General features: G+C 44.4%; 1 protein-coding gene across 1 annotated transcript in view; it reads right to left on the reverse strand.

The window, feature by feature from the left end:
• The window catches only part of CAPN1 (calpain 1), a 47,190-nt gene that overhangs the window by 7,570 nt on the left and 18,605 nt on the right, over window positions 1–21,015 (reverse strand). The window contains exons 4-16 of the mRNA XM_088659076.1: window positions 19,427–19,545; window positions 17,532–17,665; window positions 16,367–16,535; window positions 14,761–14,844; window positions 13,408–13,493; window positions 8,470–8,544; window positions 8,202–8,362; window positions 6,190–6,365; window positions 6,077–6,088; window positions 4,679–4,890; window positions 1,809–1,848; window positions 888–953; window positions 352–409 (exon numbers count right to left, since the gene is read on the reverse strand). Of these exons, the coding sequence (XP_088515202.1) occupies window positions 352–409; window positions 888–953; window positions 1,809–1,848; window positions 4,679–4,890; window positions 6,077–6,088; window positions 6,190–6,365; window positions 8,202–8,362; window positions 8,470–8,544; window positions 13,408–13,493; window positions 14,761–14,844; window positions 16,367–16,535; window positions 17,532–17,665; window positions 19,427–19,545 (1,392 nt within the window). The remainder of the gene's footprint in view (window positions 1–351; window positions 410–887; window positions 954–1,808; window positions 1,849–4,678; window positions 4,891–6,076; window positions 6,089–6,189; window positions 6,366–8,201; window positions 8,363–8,469; window positions 8,545–13,407; window positions 13,494–14,760; window positions 14,845–16,366; window positions 16,536–17,531; window positions 17,666–19,426; window positions 19,546–21,015) is intronic.

Raw genomic sequence — 21,015 nt, forward strand, 5'->3', positions numbered from 1 at the left:
CATTCAAAGGGACACGCAACAGTTGCACAAGGAAGCCACAAACCCTGGAACTATATGACAGGTTTGTTACAAGTCCAAGGTCAGGAAGGTGGTGGGTTGAAGGTGGTGGGTTGCTGGTGTCCAAACATTTTAAATGGTGAAATCTGGCAATGCCTTTGTTGCCAAAGGGCCCTGGCAACACAAAGCTTTGCCAAATTAGTTTTATTCTCTGTTGCATACAACACTCAGCATTTGTTGTACGCACAAGCACACATTCCCTGAATTTCTGCATGACAAATGTTTTGCTATTTTAATTTCTTTTTTTGAAAAAAAAAGAAGATGATGAGGGAACGAGTTAGGCCCGGTGCTTACGTTTCCCTATGATTCTGTTGAGGATAGTCTGCAGTTCACGAACGCTGATTTCCATATCCTGTAAGGAAGGGTGGAAAAGAAGAGGGAAAAAAGATTCAATGTTATTCTAAGCCCACTGAGCCACTCTTAAAAGAGGCGTTTCCTGGAGAGGCCTGAAGTCAAGCCCTTTGCTCAGAACCTGCTCAGAACTGGAACCTGTTTCCCCATCACAGCTCCAGGCACCTTTGCATATGCAAACTAAGCGCTCTGCTGCTCAACTAGGACAAAGGTGGGGAACTTAAAGATCCTTAACCCTCCCTCCACCTACCACTGGCCAACTTTGACAGGTGGGTGAGGTGAGCACCAAGCATCAGCTGATCAGCAGGGCCTGACAATCCTCCATTTGCCAAGAAGCCACCTTTCACTGGCTCCACACCTGCACAGCTTGGTCAAAATACCGTAGTAAGGAAACATTTTCCCAGGCTGGAGAACCGCATTGCAAAATTCTGAGAAGGGCTGATATGGATCTAATTTCATGCCCCCCCCCCGACACTTACCGCCCCCGCCAGCTGCTTAAAGAGTTGCTTGAAGCTATCATCAATCTCGCTTTCTGAAAGCACTTTCTGGGGAAGGGAGAGACAGAGGAATGGTCAGACAGGGAGGTCAGGGTTAGAAAGTCTAAATATGCAAAGTTCTTTGGAATTGGCAGCCTGAAAATGTGACAGGCTGCTCTTTTTTTAATATATAAAAACAAACCACTCACAAAAAGCTTCACCATCACTTCAATAATATATTGGCTACCCCTCTGAAATCTGTAGCTGAAGGCCACATGTGATGAGTCCATTTTAAGGGCTGCATGCATTGGAAAGTATCTGTGGGGAGATTTCCACTACCACCTCGTAAAAAATGAAAAAACTGCTGGACAAATTACTGTGCCCCAGCACTAGCTGAGAACATAAGATGAGCCTGGCTGGCTCTGGCCAAAAGGGGACAATCTGTTCCAGCATCCACTTCTTACAGTGGCCAAACAGGTGTCCATGGGAAGCTTTGAGTGCAACCACAACTCTCCCCACTTGTGACTTCCACCAATGGGCGCATACTGAATTCAGAGATAAAGACGTGCCCATGACAGAAGAGGGGATCCTTCTTGAATGTAAAAAAACTGGTGGCAGTTGTTACATAATTCCTTTACACCAGTGGTTCCCCAACTTTTTCGTTTCTCCAAGGACCGCTTGAAAATTGCTGAGGATCTCGGAGGACCACTTAGTTATTCTTCTACCTCTTGGAGCAATGGTGCTAGGTGCTGGATGGTTTTTAACTGAATTTTTGCAAACATGCTGCGGATCACTTGAATGAAGCTGGTAGACCGTCAGAGGTCCAGAGACCAGCTTGGGAAGTCCTGCTCTGGAATACAAGCAGGAATTTCCTCTAAGTCGCCCTTTGAAAGGGGTCCGTATTTGTCACCGGGGGATTCTTACCTCATCTGGGAGATTAGCCTGGATCTCATCGTCCATTTCCCTGCAGAAAGGCAGTAAAAATAATAATGAGAACTCAGGGGAAACATAAAGAGGCTCAAGGCAATTATCCAGGCACTAGTAAACATAGCAGAAATAGCATTATGAAACTGGGGTGGTGAGAAGCACTCTGAAGCTAGGTGAGAGGCAGGGGAGAGTTAAAGTCAAGGGTTTACATCTGGTTTTGTTTCCAAAGTCTGGCTCGTGTGTTGTGACAGCAGCAGAATTCCAATGAAATTGGAAGCTGCCAATGTTAACTTATTTGCCCATAGTGGAAATCAATCCAGTGAAAACGACTGATGTTTGCTGCTGCTGTTGCTTTCAGTCTGCAAATGATAACGAACTAATGTTCCCCGCCGCAAACCACCACCATTTGCACTGTGATTCCTTTGCAGTGAAATGAATGGGATGGAATAAAGTAATGACAACCCAACTTATGTAAGCTACATAATCTCGCCACAATGGGCGGCAAAGAACAACGGCGTCGTAATTTTTGGCAGAAGACGAACCGCTGCAGAATGGAAATATCGCTGTGTGTGTGTGTGTGTGTCAAACACAGGGCAGGATGGAAAGCAATGCATTTTACATCCCTACCTCTGACTCGGAGGACTCCATCTCAGGAGCCCCAGGCCATCTAGAGTCTGCCCTGCTCTATGAGAGTAAAAAAGCTGCTGAGAGGGGGGTGGGCCCCTTTAGGAGAAGTGGTGCTTTTTGGTAAAAGGCAAAGCTTACAGCTCCTACCTAAGGCTCAGCTTAAGGCTGGCTGTTGCTGAAGCAGCCTCAATGTTCCACTCTGTGAGCCCTGGGCAAGGCCTGGGCTAGGATAAGGTCAGCACCTGTATCCTAACAGGCAACGCCAATTCCAGTTGGAAAGAGGCAAAAGCTCAGAAAGTCCTAAGTCCAGCTCCCCCCACATGTCTGGTTAAGAAGGGATTAGGTGGCAGGCAAATGGGGGCGGGAACCTGAGACCCTGGAAAGCCAGGAAAGACCATGCTTGTCAAGGCTGTCTTAAGCATATCTGGCGCCCTGGCGCCATGATGCGAATATTCCTCCGGCGCCCCCCCGCCCTGGGCCCCTCTGGCGGCCCCGCGTCCTGGCACATTGCGTCACCCAGCTTTGCCTTAGGGCCGGCCCTGATGCTTGTTCAAAGCTTCCACAGAGACCAGAATACATCCAGTTTTCATTGAGCATTTGCTCTGATCTGTTTGCAGGGGCGTTCTATAACAACAAGCATTCAATCCTGAAATGCATAAGAGGCGCTTCCAGGTCTTCCCATTAGTTTTTCTTTCATCCCATTATTTTCATCCCCCCCCCAAAAAATACCTATTTTGTTAATAATTTATTTACAACATAGTCCACAACTCATACATACAAACAAACACACCACCATTGACAATTTAATTATCAAAATTAAACTCCTATCCCCTTACATAAAGAAAACATAACATAAAAATAAAAGACTTCCTTTATCCTGTAAATGGCCTCCTTCTTTACTTCTTGTATACTGTTTCTTCCCATTCTTTTCAGTTAACTCTCCATTTACGTGGGGGTTACATTCTGAGGCACCGCATGCTAAAGTGAAATTGCATACTTTTCCCCGTGTATAAGACTAGTTATTTTTACTGCAAAATAATGTTTAAAATAGGGGGTTGTCTTATACTTGAGTAGTGCCTAGGGGGGCAATAGGCTGCTTCTGCCGATGAGGGGACAGACGTTAGGAGGCGTTAGCGCCGGCCAGGCAACCCCCCCCCTAAAAAAAGCTCAACAACTCTGGGCAATCTCCCCCCATTTTCTTAATTTTTAGTCCCCCAAATAGAGGGTGTCTTATACATGGGGGCGGGGCGGGTGTGTGTGTTATACACAGAAAAGTATGGTAAATTGGGAACACCATTGGAAAAGCCTGCGAACACCCTCCAAACCTCTGGAAACCACAACAAAACCCAATTAAATACCCCCAAATCTACCAAACCCCACCAGAGTCGCTCCCTCCAAACCTCCTTGTTCAAACTCCCAAGTCTGCACAGGCCTCAAAGGTTGGTGCTAAGGCTCCTAGGATTGCCAGATGCTATTTTCATGTGTTTTTATGCTCTTTTAGGGTGGCTTTTGCCCCTTTTGTGCTACTTCAGCATTCACAGCAATGTGCACAATCGCATGTGGCTCAAATGCACGTAAATGTGGAGTTGCCAGTCACTTTCCCAACTACAATAAATCCAGTTAAAAAGAAGAACTGGATCTGTTGTGCCAGGGAAACCAGAGTGTTATCACCATCTTTTATACCTGACAACAAACCCTAACTATTGGATTCTTTTGCCCCGCCTTTTTGTGCCTGCCAAACAGCCGTGTCATGCTTATGACAATATTTGATTCTCTTGTTAATTATGCTGTTTTAAATGTGCATTTTATATTTGACTTCACTTAGCAATGTGCTTTTTTGTTAACTTGTTTGTGTTAAATATGTATTCTGTAGCTGACCTCCTTTGTAATGTTTTATTTTGAAGTCTCTCGGGTAATATTTTAGTTTTCTGTTAATTATGTTGCTTTGACTGTATACTCTTCATTTGACTTTCTTCAGATTGCTTTATGGATGTTTTATTGAAGTTGCAATATTCTGTAATTTTTCTTAAAGATTTTTCTAAAAAATATAAAGCGGTATAGAAATGAAATAAATAAGAATTATTATTACCACTCAAACCTAAATGTCGATTTCAGTGGGTTTGAGTAGTTAAACAGCGCAGCAAGGGGACACTGTACAACACTCTGAAACCCATTTCAAACAGTCGAACAATTGCCCACCCTCTCCCAAACCAATGACAAAGGTCACCCGCAAGACATACACTGTCCCAGCTTTGTTCTCTGCGAAGACCCGGAGCACGAAGTCCCCTTCCTTGTTGGGCTCAAAGGTGGAAGGCACCACGATATACTCCCCCGGCGGCAGCTTGAAGCGGGTGCTGACCTCGCGCAGGTTGATGAACTGCTCGGATCGCGCCCGCGAGGAGTTCGACAGGAAGAAGTCACGCTTCAGGTGTACGGAGGTCTGCCCCCTGAACTGCCAGAGAGGAGACGGCACGAGTTGAGCAAGCGCTTCACCTGTCAAACCCTCCTCTTGGAATAGGGAACAGCCGTGGCCAGGGCCGGATTTAGGTTTGATGAGGCCCTAAGATACTGAAGGTAATGGGGCCCTTTATATGTCCAGCTGCCCTTTGTCAACAACAAATTGTCACCGTTAGAAATGAGCAAATATTCCATGGAGCAGGCTAGGAGGCAGGGCCCATTTCTTACATCACAGGAGCCTACACAACACAAAACACTGTTGCTGTATGTAGGTTTTATTTTATGTGTTTTTATCTTATATTTTGGAAATGTATATCCAGGTGTTTTTTTCTTTAGTTTTTTTGGGGGGGCTCCCAAGAGAGTGAGCCCCTAAGCTATAACTTGTTTAGCTTATACGTAAATCCGGCACTGGATAGCTCAGTGGAAGAGCTCCTGCCTTCCAGGTTCAAATCACGGCAGCTCTGGTAGACGGCAGCTTTCTACGCCCCTATTTAAATCGGCCCTTTCTTTAAATCAAGAGGACTGGAATCTTACTTTCTTTTTAGAGGAAGGACTGCAGCTCAGCTGCTAAGCTGCTAAGCTTGTCTGAAAACCTGGAGAGCAGCTGCCAGTCAGTGTAGGCAATGCTTACCCAGAGGGATCAGCGCTCTAACATAGTAGAAGTCCTCTATACCCACTTAAATTATGCCTTTATTCAGAAGTAATGAGGACTGGAATCTTTCTTCCAAGCACTTGCCTTGACTGCAAAGGGTGCCTGCTTCAATCCCTGTCATTTCCAGATAGGGTGGAAAAGACTCCTGGCCTGAAACCCTGGACAGCCACTGCCGTTCAGTGTAGACAACATTGAGCTAGAGCTAGAGCTAGATGGACTCAGTTGGCCTGACTTGGGATAAAGCAATTTGCTACACCCCTACTTATTTTGTTCCTTATGTTGAGGACTAGAATCTTAAGTGTTTTCCCCCTTTTTAGCAGAAGGTCTGCAGCAAAGCAGTGGAGTGCAAGCTTTGCATGCAGAAGGCCTGAGGTTTAATCCCTGGCAACTACAGGCAGCAGTGGGAAAAGCCACTGGCAGACAATAGAGACCCCCGTGGCCTGGCTCCTGGTCCTATGTTCTTACAGGACAGGAGATGCTCTTGCAGGGGCTTCCCATACTTACAGGAGTTGCTCTTTGGCATACATACCTCAGGAGGCACCTACAGGAGACAAAAGGAAGAGGGGCAGTGAGTTGCGAAAGAAGGCAGAGGAGCAGCTCCACACCCCGAGGGGCAGCTCTGCCAAGCCCTTGGGGCGGTACCTCGTAGACGGCAAAGCCGATGGTCTCCATGTCCTTGCCAAACCGCCTCTCCCGGCGCCGGTGCTTCTGCATCAGAGACAGGAGGAAACTGCAGCCCGGCTCCCTCCTGTCCTCGTCGTCGTCGTGGTCCACCTCTTCCAAGCGGATTTTGAACTGGGGGTTAATCCAGAACGTTGCTGACGGAGAAAGAAAGAAAGAGGGGACTGTGTGGTGCAAGGGTTTTGGGGAGGTGGCAGTCGAATTCAACAAATGCATATTCTTGCGAGATAGTAACTTTAGGGGCAAACGGACACAGAGCTGTATTGCTAGATAGGCCGACTCAGAGCATAGCAATGTAAATGGTAGAGAGAGTTCTGTGTGATGTCATTTCCTGCTTCCAGTAGCAGGAAGAAACGAAAAATATAAGCCCGTCTCCTTCCTGTCGCTCTCTCTTTCTTTCTCCAGCCTGCAATGAATGCACATATGGGTGTACTTGCTCCAGCTCAGGCTCACACCTGAAGCTGGTTATGCTGTAAATGTAAGTATTTTTACCTGCATAGGTTTTTTAAAATAACAATAAACATTTTACATAATACCATGTAAAATTGACTTCCCTCCTTCCCTTTTCGTGGTTCATTTTACTTATCTATCATTCCTGCATATTTATTATAGTCAGTCTAATCGTTTCTCCATTTTACATCCTTTAAATATTTACCATACTGTTGAATTTATCTAAATGCTGCCAGCGTTTTCAATTCTACACAGTTATTTTCTAAAGATTCAGCAAAAAGATCCCACTCCTCTTTGAATAAAGATTCTTCTTTCTCTCTTATTCTATAAGTTAAACCTGCTGCTTCCGCAAATTCTATCATCTTAAGTTGCCAATCTTCCTTACTAGGGATCTCGTTCACTTTCCATCTATGGGCTAGCAAAATTTGAGCTGCCATGGTTGTGTACATAATTATCTCTCCCCCCCCCCCCAACTGGGAACTTCAGACTGAAGTATTCCTAACTAAAAGGCCTGAGGGAATGTTGTTTTAAACATTTTTTTTACTCATTGCAGATAATTTCCGAATAGCCTTTAACCTTTTCACGTGTCCACCACATGTGAAAAAATGTTCCTTCCATTTCTCTGCATTTCCAACACAGATCTGATCCATCCTTGTACATCTTGACCAACCTATTTGGGGTTAAATACTATCTATGCATCATTTTTATATACCGTATTTTTCCATGTATAACACGCCCCAGTGTATAAGACAACCCCTATTTTTGGGACGCCAAATTAAGGAAATGGGGGGAAATTGCCCAGAGTTATTGAGCTTTCTTTGGGGGGACTGCACAGACTTGTTGAGCTTTTTGGGGGGGGGATTGCCAACAATTGCTCACCTCTGTCTTATACACAGAAAAGTACTGTAATTCTCTTTCAAAGTATAACATGCGGTATATTTCTAATCATTCTTCCAGAGTTTCAGGTCTATGTTATGCCCTATATCCATTGCCCAGTGTGTCATTGAAGTTTTGACTAACTCATCTTTCATTTCCCATTCTAATAATAAGTTATACATTTTTGACAATAATTTATCCTTGCTCCACAATAATTCTCTTTCAAACTGTGAGCTTTGATCCGGAAACCCATTTTTAAAATCTAATTTAAAGATATCATATATTTGATGATACTGTAACCAATCCTTCTTCCATTGCATAGTTCTACTGCTGCCTTTGTCGTGAACCAATCCAAGACTATTGAGTAAGTAAACACTATTTTTAAGCTTACTTTACATGTTGTTGCCTGGTTCTCTGTTATGCAGGCTAACAAAGGGGAAGCCAGCTTATTTCATAAGCTGGAATTGCTCAAAAGGGAAGGTTTTGCAGACTGATTTCCAAAGTTTCTGTTTTCGCTGGATGGGATTTTAAAACTCTTTTTAACCCACCCTACCCCCCGACAGGAGACTGGAGGGGCAAATTGTAATTCAGATATCCTCTCCTACCTACTAAAACCCATCCCACACGACTCATGTCACGTGAGCTACCTGGGTAGTTCCTGCAGCCGCCAGCCGTGCTCCCCCGCCGCCAAGTCCCGTCGTAGAGCGTCGTATTCCACTTCCGGAACTTGCGCGACTTCAGCGCGTCTGGCGTGAGGTTGCAAATCTCAAGGCGGGTGAATTCCCGGAGGAAGTCTTGGAAGGACATCCTAGGAGAAGGAGACAGGTCGCAAATTCAGATCACACGCTCACTCGTTGGTGACGTGTGTGCGTCTTTAAAAATGCAATCCCCAAGACAAATGAAAAAGGCGCCTACCAGAATTCTCCATCTTCCATTTTGATTCTTAGCTGCTGCCCTATAGATGGATCCACGGCGTTCCATTCCCCAGAGCTGTAAAGAAAAAGAAAAGAAAAAGTGCTGCCTGTTACAGAGAGAGATTCCAAAAGAAGTAGAAAATGCACAGTCTTCTCTCCCCGCCCCACTTTTATAATTTTTATTAAATGTTGTTTTACATTTTAGAATATTCATTTAAACAACCTTAAAATATCAGTGACTTCCCTTCTTCCCTTTCCATGGTTCATTTTGCATAGCATAAATCCCTGCATATTTTATATAAACTAAATCATTCAGTATTCCTTTATTACATCCATCAAATCTTATTTACACTGTTGAATTTAACTTAATGCTGCCCATGTTTTCAAATATACACATCCCCCCCCCATATTCAATAAACACTTCCCAATCTTCTTTAAACATATGTTCTTCTCGTTCTCTTATTCTATATGTTAGGTCCACAAGCTGCACATATTCCATCAGTTTAAGTTGCCATTCTTCTTTAGTTGGGACTTCACTCGTTTTCCATTTTGGGGCTAACAAAACACAGGCTGCAGTTGTTGTATACATAAATTACCTTTTTTTTTGACACCTGCGAATTTCCATCTGAATTATCCCCAACAGAAAAGGAATCTTTTGGGGAAGTACTTTTAAACATTCCCCCGCCTAATTCATTATTAATTATTTCCCAATACTCTTTTACCCTTTTACAGGCCCACAACATATGATAGAACATACCCTCAGTCTCATTGCATCTCTGGAGAAAATGCAGAGTCTTCTCAACCAGCTCATAAGAGCGCTGCTGGGTCTGTTGGAAGGCCTACCTAATCAAGTGGCATATTGGGTGTAGCACCTTAACAGCATCATCTTTTAAAATTTTAAACAGTTCAGCTGGAATATCATCACTTCCACTGGCCTTGTTATTAGCAATGCTTTCTAAGGCCCATTTGACTTCACTCTCCAAGATGTCTGGCTAGATCAGTCTACATCCCAATTCCAAAGAAGGGCAGTGCCAAAGAATGCTGCAACTACCGCACAATTGCGCTCATTTCACACGCTAGCAAGGTTATGCTTAAAATTCTACTAGGCAGGCTTAGGCATTATGTGGACCGAGAACTCCCAGAAGTGCAAGCTGGATTTCGAAAGGGCAGAGGAACCAGAGACCAAATAGCAAACATGCGCTGGATTATGGAGAAAGCTAGAGAGTTCCAGAAAAACGTCTACTTCTGCTTCATTGACTATGCAAAAGCCTTTGACTGTGTCGACCACAGCAAACTATGGCAAGTTCTTAAAGAAATGGGAGTGCCTGATCACCTCATCTGTCTCCTGAGAAATCTCTATGTGGGACAAGAAGCTACAGTTAGAACTGGATATGGAACAACTGATTGGTTCAAAATTGGGAAAGGAGTACGACAAGGTTGTATATTGTCTCCCTGCTTATTTAACTTATATGCAGAATTCATCATGCGAAAGGCTGGACTAGATGAATCCCAAGCCGGAATTAAGATTGCTGGAAGAAATATCAACAACCTCAGATATGCAGATGACACAACCTTGATGGCAGAAAGCGAGGAGGAATTAAAGAACCTTTTAATGAGGGTGAAAGAGGAGAGCGCAAAATATGGTCTGAAGCTCAACATCAAAAAAACCAAGATCATGGCCACTGGTCCCATCACCTCCTGGCAAATAGAAGGGGAAGAAATGGAGGCAGTGAGAGATTTTACTTTCTTGGGCTCCTTGATCACTGCAGATGGTGACAGCAGTCACGAAATTAAAAGACGCCTGCTTCTTGGGAGAAAAGCAATGACAAACCTAGACAGCATCTTAAAAAGCAGAGACATCACCTTGCCGACAAAGGTCCGTATAGTTAAAGCTATGGTTTTCCCAGTAGTGATGTATGGAAGTGAGAGTTGGACCATAAAGAAGGCTGATCGCCGAAGAATTGATGCTTTTGAATTATGGTGCTGGAGGAGACTCTTGAGAGTCCCATGGACTGCAAGAAGATCAAACCTATCCATTCTTAAGGAAATCAGCCCTGAGTGCTCCCTGGAAGGACGGATCGTGAAGCTGAGGCTCCAATACTTTGGCCACCTCATGAGAAGAGAAGAATCCTTGGAAAAGACCCTGATGTTGGGAAAGATTGAGGGCACTAGGAGAAGGGGACGACAGAGGACAAGATGGTTGGACAGTGTTCTCGAAGCTACGAACATGAGTTTGACCAAACTGCGGGAGGCAGTGCAAGACAGGAGTGCCTGGCGTGCTATGGTCCATGGGGTCACGAAGAGTCGGACACGACTAAACGACTAAACAACAACAATCAAGTGGCAAGCCAGAGGGTTACTGGAAGCCCACAAAGACTTTAATGACACAGCTCACTTTCACTCTCCAGCAACTGATTTCCAGAGGAATACTTCCTCTGATGGCCCTCACAATTATAGCCAGTTACAGCCTTATCCTCCAAAAATTTGCCTAATCCTGTGTCAACTGCTTCTTTATTTCTGTCCTGAATCTCCCATGACTCAGCTTCAATGGAAGGTCTAAAAATGTCTTGCTATCTGGATAGAAAATAATAATAATAATAATGAAAGTTTCAGGCAGCAGAAGACTGGCTGGGACTCTTATTGAAATCAATGGAATGTTTAAACCAGGGTTCCCCAAACTAAGGCCCAGGGGCCAGATGCGGCCCAATCACCTTCTAAATCCGGCCCACGAATCAGCATGTTTTTACATGAGTAGAATGTGTCCTTTTATTTAAAATACATCTCTGGGTTATTTGTGGGGCATAGGAATTCGTTCATTATTTTTTTTCCAAAATATAGTCCGGCCCCCCACAAGTTCTGAGGGACAGTGGACCGGCCCCCTGCTGAAAAAGTTTGCTGACCCCTGGTTTAAACAATATGTGCTTTAATGGGTTGCCTGTAAAATGGGCAGATTTCGGGTTTTCTGAAATCTGAGACAGCCAGTTATTTGCAAGGGTAACAGAACGTCTAAAATGTTCACCTTGCCTTGTGGATGAAAAACACAAGAGTTACAGATTGTAGAAGAGAAGCTGGATCTCCTACTGAATTCAGTGGGAGGAAACCCAGTGAACGAAATTGAAATGAATGGGGGGCAATCAAACAAATGGGAGTTTTTGAAACAAGAACTTTTCTTTTTCTTGGACATCTCTGACATGGGATGGGTAAGCTGCCTTCGTCTACTCTATAGGGTGTTAACTGATAAAACTTGCAAAGTTACGTGGAGCCATTTATTGGGCAGGTACCACCTCAAAAATACTAGATTGTATTTGATCTTCTGTGATGAACCAACTATTGTGAAGCAACTGCTCATGCAAATATTAAGAGCCGGAGTGTCTCTCAAAGCCCAGGGGTGAGGAGTCTTGGCCCTCCAGATGTTGCGCTGATCAACCCTAGCAGGAATGGCCAAGAGCCAAGAATGATGGGAGTTCAGCAACATCTGGAGGGCCAAATTTTCTTCACACCTGCTGTAGCCCTAGTAACTCTCATAGATTTCTCACCAAAAAATTCACTCTGGATTCCAAACACAACACACACTCTGGTTCCCTTTGCCACTTTGCTTGGCAAACTCGCCTCCTGCACACACCAACTTGGGGGGTACAAGGGGACTCTTCTTTTTCAAGTGCCTAAACCTTGCGCCTCCTTCATTTCTGTCTGTGATGGTTAGAATGCTGGACTGGAGAGTCCTGGATTCAAATCCTGGTCCAGCTACAGAGCTTACTAGAAGACCCTAGGCTGGTTCCTGTCTCTCAAGCTAGCCTTACTTTGCAGAGTTGTCCTGATGCGACGCCAGGAAGATTGTGCATGCCACTCCGAGCTCTTTGCAGTGTGATTAAAACGGTATATAGAGAAGGCAGGGCTTCTGTCCCCACAGCTCTATGGCCCAGCAGGAGGGGAATTGCAACCCAGATATTCTGATCCCCATGAAAACAAAGGAAGCTCGTCAACAGAAGGAAGGAACTTGCTATGGCCACCCTGGTGACTTTTGTGGGAATGTTCAGGGATGCAGGAGAGGATATATTGTTTGATTATATCCTATTCCAACTTGTGTTAACAAGTTCCACAATTTAGCAGAGTAACATTCCCCTTTTTAAACTCACACAGTGGTTGCATTGCTCAGGCTCGCTAAAGCCTCTATAATAACTGTCCTGGTATTTCCCCCTTTATTCCCTCATAAAAGATAAGACACGACACAGTCTTCTATAAAAGCATAAAAATGAGTTTACTCACACATTGTTCTGTTTACAACGGGATCCCAGAAGGCAGACTTAGCTTAGAAAAGTTACATACACCTGGAAACTATCCCATAAGGCAGGCGTCCCCAAACTTCGGCCCTCCAGATGTTTTGGACTACAATTCCCATCTTCCCCAACCACTGGTCCTGTTAGCTAGGGATCATGGGAGTTGTAGGCCAAAACATCTGGAGGGCCGCAGTTTGGGGATGCCTGCCATAAGGAGTCAGCTCCTTTATCCCAAGACAGCATCTTAGGCTAAACAGATGTTGCTTCCTCAATGAGTGTAGTCAGAGAGAGAGAGAGATAGCAGCCAGCCCAATGCTTTTTGTGTTACCTGCACAGGTCAGGCCACGCCCACCTCTAATTACATGCAGAGGAAGTCTGTCCCAGCCCAGGAGAAACAGGAAGTTCCAACTGGCTAGTCCAGACATCCCCTTCTATGTCCACTCTTCAGTGTATCTGAAGAAGTGTGCATGCACACGAAAGCTCATACCAATGACAAACTTACTTGGTCTCTAAGGTGCTACTGGAAGGAATTTTTTTATTTTGTCACTCTAGGGATGTTGTACTTGACTGCTCTTGTGTGTCACATCCCACAACTTTCTCCCCCCTTTCACCAGCCCTTTCTGAAGCATGCAGGAAAAACTCCTCCAGTGCTTCCTTCTTACTTGTCACTCCAAGCTCCAGTCCACTCCACCTCCCCCCACGGGTTTCGCATCCGTATCAGGCTAACTCTCTGCCCTCGGTAGTTGATCTGTGGGAGGAGAGAGATAATGAGAGATGCCCGTTAGAGATTGTCACAGAGGAAGGAAATAACAAGGCTGAACTTGACTTGACCACATTATTGACCCAGCCCTGTTTTCAAACAGTCCGAATAGCTTCCCAGTGGCAATGAGTTCTAGATGGCTTCTGTGGGAAAATGACAATGCCCCTGTGACTCTAGACAAATAGAATCAATAGAGCATGTATTTCTCCAGTGCCCAAATTATAGAGACATTCGTATTAGCCTAATCTCCCCACTACTCCATAAGTACAGGACAATTCTATACCTCCCTGCTGCTTTCAAGGTACCAACCCTGCTACAACATACGACGTTGCCAGGTTCTGCATATCAGCGTTCAAAATTCGTTGGATGATGACCTGTGCCACAAACTAGATTTAATGAATACCCATATCAGACTACTCTGTAAATCGATAGCCATAGCCTTTTATACACTAACCTTTTATGCTCTTCCACATCCGTTTAATGTTCCTAACCCTTCTTTTAGCCTCTTTTAGATTCTTGTAGTCTTTTATATATACCTTCTGTTTTTAATAATTTTAAGCTTTCAAAAACGTTTTGCAGATTTTTAATTATTGTTCCCCACCCTACTTATGCTGGTCTATGACTGTAATAAAGATCTGATTGATTGATTGATTGATTGTTGGTTGACTTTTTGTTGTCGTTGTAAGGATTCTTTTCTGGCAACCTCTCCGTTATTAAACTTTCCTACATAGATGATCCTCAGTTCTTTTATCTGATTCCCCTCTGCAGGAACAGAGTTCCTCTTTATGTCAGAAACGGGGAATTTCAGGCCTAGGGGCCAAACGTAGCCCTCTGGGCCTCTCTATCTGGCCTTGTTTCACACCCAGGTGGGTACAGGCCCTTAGACTCTGAGAATGCCTCCATGGAGGGTTGAAAAGGGTGGGTGTGCGCCTGTGTAGAAACCAGCCTACCTGTACAAAGGTAAAATCTGCCATTGTTGCCCCACCCACTTTTGCCCCAGGCATGTGGCCCTCAGAAAGTTGCCAAGAAGGCAATGTGGCCCTCAGAATGAAGAAGGGTCCCCGCCCTTGCTTTCGGCTTTCCCTCTTCACTTCTTAAGATTGTGAGGCTGAGGGCAGGGACCATCTTAGAACTGATTTGTGTAAGGTGCCCTGAGAGTCTTTTTTTTTGTTGTTGCTAAAAAGGGTCTGGACATAAACACTGTAAATAAAAAGGAAAACAAACGAGCATCGATTAGTAGAAACGCAATGATCACCTGCTCAGCTCCAGTGACGGAATAGGCGTGGCCTTTCACCAGCTTCTTAAAGGTGACAGCCTCCATGTCAAAAGCACTTGTGATCTGGAAAAACGAGGGTCGAAGAAGAGTAAGAATCTAAGTGGCAACATTCAAAGGGTCTCCAAGGATGGAAGAATTTGCTGGAAGGGGAAGAAGCTGCCAACACACAGCACTGTATCCAATACAGTGCTTTATATAGATATATATATCCTTTGTTGAAAGATACAAATACTTAATTGCAAGTGCACAGGGTAAGATAAGATGTAGAGAGAGGAAAAATAGCATCCATGTAGGAAAAAACCCAGAACCAACTCCCCCCCCCCAAAAACCCCACCCTTGTATACATCACAAAAAATTATGATTGTAGTTCACCAGCTACTTAGCAGTATACCTGTTCCTCTGGCAAAATGTTTCATGCCAACGGTAAACTGATGTTCAAAAATATAAAAATGCACATGCAGGTTGCTACGGTAGTACTGGTAATTGTGCAATCTGCTGCACGGCGAGTTTCTGCTAGCATGGCTGTTGCACTGGAGTCTTCTGTTGCACAACAGGAAAGCTCACCTGCCCACTAGTGCAACAGATTTGACATCTTTCCGCAGGGCCTGCAAGACGGAGCTGTTCCGCCTGGCCTTTGGGCTGGACTCAGTCTGACCCCTATGTTTTCCTCCCTTATGGTTTTGATTTGGGCTACTTTAAAATGAGGCTGCATTTTAAAATCTTAAATTTAAACTGTATTTTAACTCGTATTTTAATTAATTGTTTTTCTTTCTTTTACGTCTTATTGTAATTTTACTGGTATCAGCCGCCCTGAGCCCAGTTTTGACTGGGTAGGGCAGGGTATAAATAATTATATTATTATTATTATTATGGACTCACAGCTGTCCATGGAGGCACAGGTTAATTCTGTGTCCAGGGCGGCTGTCTACCAGCTCCATCTGGTACGCAGACTGTCTCGCCAGAGTGGTGCATGCTCTGGTTATCTCCCACTTGGACTACTGCAATGCGCTCTATGTGGGGCTACCTTTGAAGGTGACCTGGAAACTGCAATTAATCCAGAATGCGGCAGCTGGACTAGTGACTGGGAGTGGCCGCCGGGGCCACATAACACCGGTCCTGAGAGATCTACACTGGCTCCCAGTATGTTTCCGAGCACAATTCAAAGTGTTGGTACTGACCTTTAAAGCCCTAAACGGCCTCGGTCCAGTATACCTGAAGGAGCGTCTCCACCCCCACCATTCAGCCCGGACACTGAGATCCAGTACCGAGGGCCTTCTGGCAGTTCCCTCATTGCGAGAAATGAGGTTACAGGGAACCAGACAGAGGGCCTTCTCGGTAGTGGCACCCGCCCTGTGGAACGCCCTCCCAGCAGATGTCAAGGCAATAAACAGCTATTTTACATTTAGAAGACAACTGAAGGCGGCCCTGTTTAGGGAAGTTTTTAATGTTTGATGCTGGAAACCCAGCCAGATGGGCGGGGTATAAATAATAAATTATTATTATTATTATTATTACTACTACTACTACTACTACTACTACTACTACTAGTGGACAAGAGTGGTGGATGCAGCCCCAAGGAACTCACATCAATGGAGCAACCCATGAGAGAGCCCCTCTCCAGGGCCTTTAAGATGATCTGGAAGAGGTCGCTGGGCGGCTTTTGTAGGTCGTACCACTCAGTAACACCTCCCGTAAAGTCTTCGAACCCTTCTGAGGTGCTCCCTCCCGAAAGAGCCTCGTAGCAGCCATTCACCCTACGGGGGAAGCAGCAGGACATCAAGAAGGCGCTTCGTAGTGAATCAGAACATTGCTGCACCGATCTAGCTCAGTATTGTCTGCACTGACTGGCAGCAGCTCTCCAGGGTCCCAGGCAGTGAGTCTCTCCCAACCCTACCTGGAGTTGCTAGGAATCATGGGATCCCAGAGCTGGAAAGGACCCCCCAGGACTCATCTACCCCACCCCACTCAGATTAAACCCAGGACCATCTGCAAGCAAAGTAGCCGCTCTACCACTGAGCTCCCCAAATCTCTGAACCTAAGCTGGGTAAGGCCAACTTATGCAGGTGAAACGCGGGAAATTAGAATATCATCGAAAAGTGCATTTATTTCAGTAATGCAACTTACTATTCTTTTTAAAAATCTTTACAAATGCTTTCTTTTGGAAATTCCACAGTAATAAAACAAATAGTTACAATAATACAACAATAAACAAAAATAAACATCGCTATTACATTTCATTAATTACATTCCATTTAACGACAAATAATTACAATTGCAACAAATAAAGGCTTGACATATCTTGCTTTGCATGTCACGCATCTATCTCATATATTGGTTTCACCTTTTAAGTTGCATGACTGAAATAAATGCACTTTTCGACGATATTCTAATTTTCCGAGTTTCACTTGTAATGGTTATACATGTGGAACTGTTCTAAACTGTTTTTGCACTTTTCTTCTTTTACATTTCAAATGATTTAGTTCTTTTATAGTTGTGTATTTCACTGTTGTAACCCGCCCTGGGACTTTCTGGTAAAGGGTTAGTAAGAAATCTAAAATAAAGGGGGGGGGAGAATATCCTGTTTGTTCCCATTTCACAACTGGGAAAACTGAGGCTGACTAGCCCCCAGGTCACAGAGTTTGCCCTTGGCAGAGGTGGGACAAACACAAGTCTTTTGTACCAGCTAGGCCAAAGCTTTAGCCTCCCCCCCCCCGCCGGTCGACCCCAAACCAAGAGATATAGACGCTTACTTGGCATAAGCTTTCTCGAGCAGGGCGCTCCAGAATTCGTTGCCTTCTGCGGAGTGGACAAACACAAGCTTGCCATCTTTGGTTGGGAGGAGGTCATCCACCACCACGTCGACCCACTCGCCAAATTGCCAGATCTGCACCAAGCGCAAAACAGGTAAGACAAAGGTGAAAACTTTTTAACCTGGAGATGCCAGGAATTGAACCTGGTCCGTCCTGCACGGGCCCTTGATGACTCAGCGGTGGTTAAGAATGGAGGCAGGGAGGAGAGAAGATTGCTGTTGTTTGCATTTTAGATGAGAACAGTACCTAATCTGTACTTCTCATCAAACCATTATGTGAGCCCAAACACAAGGATCCTCTGAAATTTACATTTCTCTGAATTTTACAAGGGTCGTTCTGCAACTGAACAACCCATTTACAAAAATACAAATGTTAGGGGGAAGTGTTCAGAAAAAACAAGTTCTTTAGTGAAAACAAAAAAAGAGTATTCTATAAGGGGGGGAACTGCTTGCAAAACAGACAAAATGGCATACAAAAATGTGTATTTCAGAAGAAATTTACATTGAAATGTTCATGAATTTTCACAACACTTTTTTTTTTAATTCCAGGCTACAGCCGGGAGAACTGAATTTAAAACTGGAAAAACAAGAAACTGAAACTGACAGGTCTGTTGTTGTTTTCTTGGCGGTTGCACTCTGCACATGCTCAGAGAAAGCCTTCATTAGTCCACATGTTCCAAGGTCCAGCACTCTGCACGAGCTCTGGGTCTGACACCTTACATTATTCCTTGCAGGCCCACCTACCGGTAGTCCAGCCAGCTTTCTTTCTGCAGCCTAACGAACCCAGTTCCACTAAAGGGCAGGAGGGGAGAGAGAATCTGCAAGTGCGATTCATTAGGAAAACTGCAGCTGTCTACCTGCAGGCACAGGTCAGCAGGCTGAGCAAACACCAGGCTGTGTTCTGAATGGGAGGCACTGGACAGCTTTCTTCCCCGCTATGCACCACACCCTTGCCACCCCCCACAAACAAAGAACCTTGAAATACCAAGGCAAATCATCACCTGTGAGGTCGGATTCCACACCAGGGTGGAGTCTTCAGGTGCGGAAGACTTAAGCAGCAAAGCTACCTTGGCTGGCAACAGACCAAGCCAGGCGTTGGATGGGGTGGAGCTGGGCAGAAGATCAACGCCTTGAATGGCGTTCATGCATTTAAGGAGCTGGCTTTGGGCTAAGTGAGGGAGCCTGGAGAGAACTGTAAAAGCAGACTTTTTATTCACACTCTCCTGGAATAAAAACTCCATTTTTAAACGGGCTCCCCCAGTTAGCAGAAAGCCAGAGGTGATTATTTGTAAAGGGAATTTCTGTATGAGATAATACCTTTGGAGCTATACTTTATCTTTGTCCTTCTAGGCTATGGTTTACATTTTTGATTCGTTGGGGCTTTCCAACCCCCTTTTTGTTATGTTTGCATTTATTTATTTATTTTGTTAAATCAATTTTACACACACACAAAGTTTTGCAGTTTGGAAAATGCACAGAAAAGGGTGGGGTGAATGAGTGATTAACTGGAAAGGTGTAAACACGCCCACAAGGAAAATCAAGGTGATCAGAGGACAAATGCGTATTGCCGTATAAACGACTTGCAAAATAAATAAATCAGAATGAATGCTCATAAAGACTGGATACGATCTAACCTCCGTGTAAGCTTTCTGCTAGCAAATCAGGGAAGAATGCTAAAATAATCACACCAGAGAGATCTGGAGGACACAAAGAATTTCTCTGTTGCTTCGCAAGCAGGGATAGCCTATGTTCCTACAAAAGACATCCAATTTAACAACACACAGAGAGAGATGCAGTGCTTTGAGTAACAAGGTTCGCAGCAAGGCAGGTGCTCACCTGGAAGTGGAATATGCCAGCGTATCCATTCTGGAAGCTCTGCCCATGGGGGACAACGCGGTGCAGAAGAGGGTCATTCAGGGTGAGGGAGGCAATGGCCGCCAGGAGCCAGCAGTCACCTGGATGGAGAGGAAAAGGGAAAGCCAGCCAGTTAAAACAAAAACAACGGTTACTTAAATATATATACAATTCTAATTATTTGGCGAGGCTGTTGCATCCAACATTAGAGATACTCAAATTAGGCCTGTTAGCGTTAATGGACATGACTAAGACCCGATCCGCACTATGCATCATGCCACTCTGAGCAGATGTGACTTCCCCCAAAGCATCCTGGGAAGTGTAGTTTCATAAAGGATGCTGAAAGTTGCGAGGAGACTTTGTTTTGGAGGCATCCCGAGAGCCCCTTCATTTCAGGGAGAAACTGCTGCCCCAGAAACTCCAAGCGGAGAGAGCTTTTTCTTTTGTACAGGTGAAACTCAGAAAATTAGAATATTGTCGAAAAGTGCATTTATTTCAGTTATGCAACTTATTATTATTTCCTTTTTCTTTTAATTTTTACAAATGCTTTCTTTTGGGAATTCCACAGTAATCAAACAAATAGTTACAGTAATACAAAAATAAACATCGCTATTACATTTCATTAATTACATTCCATTTATAATTGACCTGCCTAACGACAAATAATTACAATTACAACAAATAAAGGCTTGACATATCTTGCTTTGCATGTCATGCATCTATCTCATATATTGGTTTCACCTTTTAAGTTGCATTACTGAAATAAATGCACTTTTCGACGATATTCTAATTTTCCGAGTTTCACCTGTATATATGTGGACTGTCCCTGGATCAAGGGACTTTTCTTCTTTTAAGTCCTCAAAGCTCTTAAGGCTCAAGGTTGTCATCTCCACTAGACATTTAACTAAGAATCCACCACAGTCAGCCCATCATTTGAAAAATAAGACTTTAGAACTGTCTTGCCCCAAAAGGACAACGAAACATTCCACTTTGGCGACTGCAACCTTGCTTTAAGGAGCCATTTGGCACCTAGCTTATATATCTGAGTTTCTGACAAACACTGTTTCCCCCACCCCACAAACTTAAGGTAGTTGTTTCTTGGAAATGCAATTTTTTTTTTGGAGAAAGCACAGACACCAGTCTGTTAAGGCCGTGCACGCCTGCCTGCAGGGCTCTGATCAGATAAATGGCCTGTGGTATGAGAGAGGGAGGGAGGGAGGAGGAGGAGAAGAAACACTGGGGAGGGTGTGTTTCCTGCAGCTGTCGGGAAGTTTCCCTCGATGACCGTGACCTGATAGTTTCAAAACAGCCAAGCCAAAAAGAAAACAGCCAGGCAGGAATGGTACGAAGGCCAGAGAGAGTGAGGGAGTCACGTCACATGCTCAGGGGGCTCTGTGGCTGCTGTTGCACAATCAGGACACACCCGGAAAGCCTCCAGTGCCCTTTCAAAATTGTACTTTTCGTCGTAACAGAAAACAAGTCATGCCAATAAAACACAGAAAAATAAACAAAGGGCCAGCAGGAAAAAACAACAACCAGAAATTGCATCAAAACCTTTGCCTTCCAAGTTA

This window comes from Zootoca vivipara, chromosome 16 (assembly GCF_965207765.1).
Source record: "Zootoca vivipara chromosome 16, rZooViv2.hap1.1, whole genome shotgun sequence".
Taxonomy (NCBI): Eukaryota; Metazoa; Chordata; class Lepidosauria; order Squamata; family Lacertidae; genus Zootoca; species Zootoca vivipara.